We start from the raw sequence: 9835 nt of genomic DNA on the forward strand, positions 1-9835 counted from the left end.
TAGAGCAATTCTGGAATAGAACACTGAAATTAGTAAAGAAAGTCTTGCATTATTTGCAAGGAATGAAAGGCCTCATGATGACGTATAGAAGATCTGATTGACTCCACATGGTGGGATATTCAGATTCTGATTATGCGAGAGTGAATGCATATCCAGACGTGGATTTTCTATCATCTCGGAAAGGGGAGCTATTTCATGGAAAAGCTCAAAGCAAACTGTCACTACATCGTCCACAATGTATGACGGTTTGTAGCGTGTTATGAGGCAACGGGCAGGTGAACTAACTAACAAAGTTCATACCCCGTTTGAAGGTGGTTGATGACATCTATAGACCACTTAAAGTAATACTGCGATTATAATCTGGCAGTACAGTATGCTCACAACATAAGTCAAGTGGTGCTGCCAAACACATTGACATAGAGTATTATGTTGTGAAAGATTAAGTCTGGGATCAAGTCATAAGTCTTGAGCATATAAGAACAGAAAGAATGCTCACGGATCCGCTTACAAAAGGCTTACCACCCAACATGTTCAGAGGACATGGTGTTCAGAGAACATGTAGCTAGCTTAGGTTTAAGGGAAAGCCTAAAATATTTCTGGATAAAAGAAGGCCCAAAGATAAGTATCTATTTCAGAACAAAGTAGTGAGTTGTAGCTGTTAAGTCTATCGGCAATGGACCGTGATGATGAGACATGCTCTATGAGCTAATCTGTAATGGAATGAACAAAAGCAAATGATATGAAAGTGAAAGATGGAATGAGATCAAGGGGGAGAATGTTAGTTGATCTCCACCAATAGGCCCAACGGCCTATTGGGCCCTATCTCTGCTTCCTGATCGGGGGAGCCCAACCCTAACTCGGTTGGAGGGCCCCTGTCGCACGGCACACATAAAAGGAATGTGGGGGTGAGGGCTTGGACTACGAGGTTGACCGGAGCCGCCACACCCACCGAAAGAGAAACCCTAATCCGATCCTAAAGCGTGTTAGACGTCGGCCTCCGGAGCTGCGCGCGTCGTGTCGGCCTGCGGAAGGAATGGACGGATCTGGCAGGGCAGATCCACATCCACCCACTCCTGAGCTGAGCCTGACGACTCCCAGTCTGCCGTGGTGCCTAGCTGAGTGCGGGCCTGGCATGGGTGCCGCGCCCAGATTTACGGCGCGGCGGCCTCAACCTCGTCAGCGTTCGACGGTCTCTGATCGTTGCCACGTCACCGCTTCTACCGTACCCATACATAGCGTGGCAACGTGATTTCGCCATGCCATGCAAATAGACGCGGTTAAAAGTGTTAGTTTTGAAAAAAAAATAAACCATGTTATATTTAAAAATAATTTTAAAAAATATAAAAAATAATTCTCGGATGAAGTGGAGGCTGGAGGCTCGTCTATCTATTGATTAATCACAAATTGGGCCTCGTTTGCAGGGATGAAAACGGTACCGATATTTTCCGACCGTATTCGAAACCGAATCCGTTTAGAGGGGTTAAGATCTGTCCGTATCCGAGTTCGAATATCCAACATCCGATACCGTATCTGTATCCGAATACTCAAATCGCATATTTATGATGTCGATATCCAATTGTATCTTATCCGACATAGTTGACACTATCCGTATTCGAATCCGAATCCGGACAAAAATATGAAAACAAATGTAATATCGGTGATATCCGTCCGTATCCGATCCGTTTTCATCCCTACTCGTTTGTGGACACACAATGCAAGGACAGGCCGGATCGAATTAACAGTTGTTCTCTCTTCTCATTTTAGTTCAAACTAGCTGAGTGCCCGTGCGTTGCGACCAGAGCAAAAAATATATATAAAATTACATGTTTCACTGTGCAAAGCTAATATAAAATAATATCACATCAATTTACTATGCAATAAAATAGTTCTACTTAAGCATAAACTGTGTCCTACTGACCACACAATCAATGTCGAGGACCTTATAAAAAAATGCCGAGGAATGAAAAGATAATGTTGACCAAATATCATGGCACTAATGAAACCAACATTGATTAATTGTAAGCCATCCTGCCAGAAAGAATAACACTTGCGCTACTAGCACTCACAAAACAGTTAGACATGTCAAATAAAATGTGCTAGCAACGATCCCTTGGCTCCTATGGGAAGAGAACCTCACATGTTAATGATAGTTCCTTCCACTAACAAGACAATCTTGCTCCTTGAATGATTAAAAGAGAAGGGCAGGGACAAGAATTTCAGAAGAAAAAAAAGATATGCAGATACACCCCTTTTAAAAGAGAAGGTGCCATTACTATTGAAGTATTGATGCAGCATGTTCCATCCATACACCAGATTGTGTTACCAAAGGATGCACTTCCTGTGCAATTATTCTTGTACTAATATTTGCAATAAGCAAAATTATGTCATCTCTTACATATCCTACATCCAGTTTGTGCACACATAAACACACCATTTAGCTCATAGTAGAGAAGTATAATTGCCAAACATGGGAAATGCAAGCAATAAACAATGTTGAAGTTTCTGCTCCATCTCCTTTCTCAACATGGCGAGAATTCTTGATTGTGACGATTGGCCTGAATTCAATGAAAGAGGAGTATATTACCAATTTTCCGTTTCACAAAAGTTAACAATATCAACAGGCAATTACAAGATCATGAATTCTTGGGATTAAATAGATGGAATAGCACATCTGGTTAGCATAAGGAGAAATAGAGCTTACTTTAATCCCATGAACCAACCATGGCACTTACCTTGATAAATGCAATGTATGTATCATATTGAAAAAAAATGTTTTGTGTTCAAAACTGAATTCTTGGGAACAGAGAGCACCATAGCATGAATGATGAGATAGAAAGACCTGGAGCTCTATTTTCATATTCAGGAAGAAAAAGGCCCCACATAACTTTAGAAGTATTAGGTTTAGAACACCTAAGTTGAACTAAGAAACAAGTTGGTATTAAGAACACCAAAAGAACAATGAAATTGTAGCTTATGGACCTGCACTACCAAAACTGAACAAATTACAATGACAATATGCACTCTGAGGCATTTGAACATTACGGATATCATATTAGTGCTCTCTGTTAACTAACACCATTGTGCATATGGTCTTCTTATCTATACTTTTTGATAATAAAGCTGCTTTAAATGGTATTTTTGTATTTTTATGTTTTTGTGAGGAAGTTCCTTTACGACATCAGTTAAAAATCTTAGCAAAGAATATCTGGTTGAGAATATTTAGAAATATAATAAGAAATTTTCTTACGCCATATTTTAGTAATAACAAGGGCATTAGAGTGCCGAGTCCAGTTATTAGAACACACCATACCTGCGTGCTAAATAGCAACTGAGATATTGAACAATTGTGAAATCGCATAAAAAGGATGGCACCAGAAGCCAAAATTATCATCTCATGGCTGAATTGCTGTCATCTTATCCAGAAGATTGTGTCCAATTATCCCATATCTAATATCACAGAATGTGAAACTTGGTGTACAACTTTATGCTGCTCTGAAACAGTGTAATTAAAAGTATCAGATTCTTCTGATTTATAGATAGCAATATAGCATAGTACCTATAGGTCATGGGCCCATGGCTTTAGTACAACCCTGACTTACTTTCCCAAATGATAGTAAGGGTGTGTTTGGTTCACCCCTCCTAAAGTTTAGAACTTTAGTCACTAAAATGCCAAACACCCCGACTAAAGTTTAGGGGTCACTAAAGTTTAGTGGCTTTTAGTCATCAAGGGGTAGCTAAAAGTGACTAAAGTGTACATGGGACAACTGCTTTAGTGGGTGGAACTAAACAGGTGTCACTAAACTTTAGAGGGATCACTAAACTTTAGTGGGTGGAACCAAACAGGCTCTAAGACCTCGCCTTACTAATTTGTTGCAACAATCCTAGACCCGCTAATCCCAAACACAGCTAGTTTCTGTGTGGTCGAGATACTGATGACTTATAGTCGCTAGAGTTGTTTACGTTGCAAATGGTGTTTGTAAAAAATTAGGACCTAGCCAAACTCTGGTGCTTAAGTTCAGCCAAGCCAAGGCTTTGCTGATCTTTTTGTAAAGTTTCTTTTTTTTCCTGTATCCTTTTAATGAAATATGTGCATTAGCATGGTCATGAAAAAATAGAGGTACGTCTGTTATTTACCATGCATCCACACCTATTAATAGCATATCAATTTGGTAACTCCTAATCATTTTTACGAAAACAATCGAATTTGGCTTCCCATTCATAATCTGACTATGAACAAACAACAGCCCATGTAGATGCACTAATAAGCCTTGATCTGAGAAGTACATCTACACATGTGAGTCACAATAACGTCTACACTCTAGGTTCAGAGGGCACGATTTGAGTCATATGGCAGCTGATATACTATTAAAATCCCCTCAAGAAAAAAAAGAGGGCGCTGGGGTGTGCAAAAAATGCCGGCAATCTGTCATAAAGGGAAAATGTGCATACTTTACATAAAGCAAGAATCAAAGGAAATATTTGATTCTATTTTGCGACATATATCAACAATTGAATATTTGATTTTTATCAATAACTTTGAAATGGAACTTGCTGCTAGGACCGAGTAGCGAACTTGTTGATATCAGTTACATCCATTTTGGCAAAATGTGAACCATTTGTCAAACAAGTAATTTAATTATCGTAATAATAGGCACAACAATTTTATGGGAATTCAACATAGGCAGTATAAGAAGCAGTAATGCACAAACCTGAGTTGTGTATTTTATGATTGATCGTTTTGTAATTGGTACTTTTATCAGAAGAAAGATGCACCCCAGCAACACCTGCACCCAAAACTGCATTAGGTTGTTTCGTATTCAGCCCCAAGGGGCTACATTATGATCAGCAATTGACTTATATACTATCGAATGATTAGGCACAGCAATATAGCTAGATAGTCTATCAAGTATATATAGTTATATACTAATGAATAACAACTGGCTCCTAGTGGCGAATCTCCATGACTGACATTGTTTGTTGATACTTGGCCGATATAGAATCTTGGAGGTTCAGTTTGCCCAGTCGGAGTGCTTCACACCCACGCTGGGCCGTAGAACCAGGATGCCTCCTCATCTGCGTCACCGCGTCGTCCTCCCTGCGGCCACTCTCGAACTTGCAGGAGTTGGTCTGCAAGTCGTCCTCCCTGAGCGCCTTCCAGCAGAGAGCCAGCTACTGAGCATCGGCACAGAGCAGACGATGTCAACCAAGCATCGCACGACGTACCCGATGAACCATAGATGGAGTGACTTTGGCCTCTCCTTAGTCGACGACATGAACTGGCGGCCGTGAATCCCAGTTCACGCGCCTTCGTCTAGCTACAGCTGTGCACCGCCCCCGCCGCACGATAGCCACCGTCAGCAGCAGTCACTGCCCCGCACAAGAGCAGGTCCCACCGCACCGTTGCCACCAATACCACTCTGCTCTCCTCAATCTGAGGCCGCAGATGCAGAGTCAGCGGCCGAGAAATCGATCGAGGTCCGGCATAGTCCGCGGCGGAGACGCCCTCCCTGTGCGGCAGCTGATGCTTGAGCTTGTGCTCCTCCTCGAGCCTTGGTCCACGGACACCAGCACGTCCAGCACCGGCAAGGAGAGAGGGGTCGTCCACCGCGTGCCCGTGCCTCTGCTCGTCGTCGTTGCTCCCAGCGCCGGTGACTGCCTCGCACGGCCGCGTCGAGGCTGGAGCCATGGTGCGTCCTCGCCTGAGCGCTCAGCCTTACCAAAGGCCTCCACCTGGGTCAAGATGCCACCTCGCCAGATCCACCAAGGGCGAGCACCTCCACCCTAGCTGCTCCGCCTCGTCGCTGGATCCGCTGAGGGCGACGGCCGACAGTCTGCTCACCGGACGAGATGTCTCATCGTTGGATCCACCCTCGGCCAGGATGTCCTCGACGTGGAGGGGAGGGGGCAGGGGCGACGGCGGCTGGAACTGTCGGGGCGGGTGGGAGGCGCCCCGACAGGCAGTGGGAGGCGCGGCAGGGGGCATGGGTTCGCCCGAGAGCGTGCGGTAACCGCGATTAGGAGCGGGGCGGGGCGATTAGTTTAGCGGTGACGATGACATTCGGGTCTTTTTAGTACTTAGGGTATGTTTGGAACACAGGAATTTCATATGAATCGCACAGGAATTTCACAGGAATCAGTTCAATTTTACAGGAAAAACACAGGAACAAGAGAATTTTCCCGCGTTCCAAACAGGCCCTTACCTCCGCTTTCATTTACTTGTCATCGAATTTTTACTGTAGCAATTTTGACCATACGTTTTTTTCTGCAAAAGATTATTAGATACATCAAGTTTTCACATATATGATTCTTTATTGAACATACTTCATTAGTGTTATATACATTGAAATATCTAAGATTTTTTTAGAAGAAAAAATAGATGGTTAAATTTGTTACAGTAAAAAGTTGTTGACAAGTAAACACAGACGGAGGGAAGTAATATAAAGATAGATTCAGGAGCTCGCCATTCAGGTTACATGGCCCAATCGGGACCGGACATTCACAAGTTGGGCCTCGTTGCACGGCTGGGCCGTTGATGGACCACTTCGTCTTGGGAGCCTGTTGTCGGGACCTCAACAGTGGCCGTTGAGTTGCTAGTGCTTACCCCCATGCCGGAGCTCTAGGGAAGGGAACTGCTGATGGAGCGGGTCCAGAGCTTCCCAAGAGGCCAACGACACTGGCATTGGGACCATTTGATGAGGCCTTGTTTGACGGGGAGCGGCGTTGGAGGATCTTCTCAGGAACCTGGAAAACAACAAATGTAAACAGAAGCAGAGACGATACCTGATTGTGTCCGGGTGATCGTAGATACATGGAACACCAGGTGAATGTTAGCCTCCACTGGAAGATCTAGCATGTAAGTGACGGAACCCACACGGGCGATCACACGGTAAGGGCCAAAGAACTTGAAGGATAGCTTCTCACAAGAGCGACAAGCGATTGAAGTCTGCACATATTGTTGGAGTTTATCACCCTCTGCAAAGTGGCGCTCAGAGTGGCCCTTCTCCGCCTGTCGCTTCATCCGAGACTGGGCGCGAAGCAAGTGCTGATGGACCAAGTCATGCATCACTGCGTGTTCCTCGAGCCAGGTCTGCAACTCTGGAGCAGGGGAAGCCAACGCAAGATCGAGGCCCAAATGGCACGGTGGAAGCCCATAAAGAACCTCAAATGGGGAACCACCCAAGGTGGAATGAGAGCTAGTGTCGTACCCGTACTCAGCCAATGAGAGCCATTGAGACCAACCGGACGGGCAAAGCATGGACGAAGCAGCAAAGGAAGGTCTCCAGGCACCGATTGACACGTTGGGATTACCCATCAGATTGGGGTGGTAGGCGGAGCTCAGATGAAGATCGGTGCCTGCCAATTTGAACAACAACTTCCATAGGGCACTGGTGAAGACTTTGTCGCGATCAGAGACAATCACTTCGGGTAACCCATGGAGCTTGTATATATTATCTATGAAGATATGAGTGAAGGTGGTGAAGGGGTGCTTGAGGCACACTTCTCTTTGGGCCTAGTTGCCTTGTGTATTTCCCTCCCAATTTGTTTTTGTTCTTATGTAATTATTATTCTTTCATTTAATGGAAAAGAAAAAAATATGTAGGGGTTCCCCTACTAATTCAGTCAAAAAAAAGGGGGGGGGGGGGGGGGGGGGCACGCACCCCAGGGAAGGAAGTGTGCAAACTTGGAATACTTGTTCACGAAAGTCTGCATGCTCTTTCACATCTTCGGTGCCGGAAACCCGTATATACTCTTCTGCTGTGCATTGTCCTAATCTGAGGTTGAGCTAGTCTGCTAGCTCTCTGTGAACTGGAAACATCCGCTCAGAAATGTTTGGTACAATAAATGAATGTTCTATAAGCACACCATTGACGACTTAATGTGCTTGCCAACGTTTTGCATTTGTGTATGATATAGCGGCCTCCATGCGTTTCAATGCTATCGTCTGTGTGTGCTACGTTGTTCACGTTGGTCAGATATGCAATATAGCGAGCAGGCACCGGCATGTGCACACCAAAGCGGGCGTGGCGAAGCGCGCATATATTCCTAGTATCTACATAGATAGTCAAATTTATTGTATCCACAAAAAGGCAAAGCAATTTACAATTTTGAAATGGAGGGAGTACAAGTTGTTCACTACGAATTACGTATTCATCAGAATTCTAGAGCCCAACAAAAAGCAACCAGAAAGTAATCTCTCTTTTTGTATTATATATCCCTGAAAATTTACCAAACGAAAAGCATTGAGCGTACGTATTACAAAGTGACCATCCTAGGTACTTAATCTAGTTCCAGCATAGGTCAATATGACGATCGATAAATTTGCGGAAGCTCTCCATCAGAAAGCAAAAGAACAGAGAGACGCCTGCAGCGAGAATAAGCAAAGGAGTCATAGTGAAGAACAGTTCTCCCAAACCGTGGGTGGCCATATATCTTCTCATCAAATCGACCAAATACACCCAAAGTAAAGCCAACAGTCCCTGCACGCCCGGAAATTGTATTCATCAGCAAGCATATTTTGCTTTATTTTATATAAGCCAAAGATTAACATACATATAATTAATACCGACAAATTAAGAGTTGAATGGCATTCTAACAAACAAGAAGAAAGATTATAAATTAATGACCATACATAGGAACTTAAAGCTTCTCTATATATATCCTTCTTTTTTGTTTTGTCAGTTTATTATTGGTCTTATCTCAACTACATATGTAGTGAGGCGGGAAGCTAGCGTTTGTAAATAAAGGACTTTAATTTCATATATAATATTGTTTTTCAGAAGAAAATGAGTTCCATGGCTACCTGGTTTAGAGGAGGGAGTAGAATTTTTTTTTCCATATACATATATATCCATACGTACCCGGACGATGCATATATAGATCCTCACGACAGCCATGTCCAGCGCAGCCTCGGTGGCAGTCTTTCTTCTCCTGGCGTCCGCGGGCATCATCGGCGCCTCCTTCAGGACCTCACTGTTGGCACTAGCAGTGGCGCATGCGGTAAATGGCATCGGTGATCCCATGGGAGGCCGCGGCGACCATGGCGCTACCAAGGTCTGGCCCATGATGCCAAAGATTTCAGCTATAGGCACGGCAACAACAATCGCAGCAAACGTACTGAACCGTATGTCTCCGCCAGTGTAGTTGATAGCGTATTCTCTCATGGAATCAAACAAATACAACCAAAGTAAGATCAACAGTCCCTGCAACAAAGAAAACTTTTAGTTAGCAGCACGTACGGACGGACGTGATGATGGTATAATAAAAGTTTGTTTTGATCCGCTAATATTAATTAGGAGCAGGCGTGACGCACCCGGAAGATGAACTTGGCGGCCCTCTCCGCCGCCATCTTTGCGGGGTCCCTGTCGGCCATGGAGACGCCGCCGGCGTCCAGCAATAACGGCGCGCCTCCCAGCTCCTCGTCCCTCAGGACCTCGCTGCAAAGGCAGGCGACCGCGCCACGCGTCGTCATCGGTGGTATGATCCGATCTGATGGGAGCACCAAGTCGTGTACAGGAGCTAATATATCTTTCCTCGAGTCTTTCCTCGAGTCGTCGCCGTACTCGATCGGCTGGGTCCACCTTTTATGGTCCGATTAATTGACGAGGGACCAAAATTCATCGCCGGTCCCTGAACTTGTCGGTAATGTCATTTAGATCCCTGAACTTCCAAAGTGATATCTGTGGATCCTTAAAGTTAGTAGACGGTGCCATCCAGATCCCTAAACTTTGAAGATGAACACCGCATGTCCCTAAACTTGGCTGGTGGTGTCATCTTGATCCCTGAACTTTCAACGTTATTACCGTAGGTACCTAAACTTGGCAAGCGGTGTCTTCTC

The 9835-nt window shown here is 44.5% G+C and overlaps 1 protein-coding gene and 1 long non-coding RNA gene across 3 annotated transcripts; both read right to left on the reverse strand.

Annotated features, from left to right (window-relative positions):
• Window positions 1-2249: 2249 nt before the first annotated feature.
• On the reverse strand, window positions 2250-5931 carry LOC136490019 (uncharacterized). 2 transcript variants are annotated; one of them, XR_010767477.1, is made up of 4 exons: window positions 4970-5931; window positions 4710-4784; window positions 3311-3492; window positions 2250-2555 (listed from the first exon to the last, which is right to left on the reverse strand). It is a non-coding gene; the product is annotated as an uncharacterized lncRNA (long non-coding RNA). The 2 variants fall into 2 exon arrangements; XR_010767476.1 differs by having other exon boundaries at window positions 4710-5931.
• Window positions 5932-8116: 2185 nt separating this feature from the next.
• LOC136485138 (uncharacterized) lies at window positions 8117-9507 on the reverse strand. Its single transcript, XM_066482077.1, has 3 exons — window positions 9311-9507; window positions 8859-9200; window positions 8117-8477 (listed from the first exon to the last, which is right to left on the reverse strand). Exons 1-3 carry the CDS (start codon window positions 9467-9469, stop codon window positions 8283-8285), a joined length of 696 nt encoding a protein of 231 aa, XP_066338174.1. The 5' UTR covers window positions 9470-9507; the 3' UTR covers window positions 8117-8282.
• Window positions 9508-9835: the final 328 nt, after the last annotated feature.

This window comes from Miscanthus floridulus, chromosome 10 (genome assembly GCF_019320115.1).
Source record: "Miscanthus floridulus cultivar M001 chromosome 10, ASM1932011v1, whole genome shotgun sequence".
Classification (NCBI taxonomy): domain Eukaryota; kingdom Viridiplantae; phylum Streptophyta; class Magnoliopsida; order Poales; family Poaceae; genus Miscanthus; species Miscanthus floridulus.

Bases quoted from the DNA above. Each gene is read 5' to 3' on its own strand.
- LOC136485138 (XM_066482077.1), bottom strand. From the start codon at position 9,469: ATGACGACGCGTGGCGCGGTCGCCTGCCTTTGCAGCGAGGTCCTGAGG. The intron at 9,201-9,310 runs GTGCGTCACGCC...TCTTTGTTGCAG, and splicing joins CCGCCAAGTTCATCTTCCGG to GGACTGTTGATCTTACTTTG. The intron at 8,478-8,858 runs GTACGTATGGAT...CCGGGCGTGCAG, and splicing joins TCTATATATGCATCGTCCGG to GGACTGTTGGCTTTACTTTG.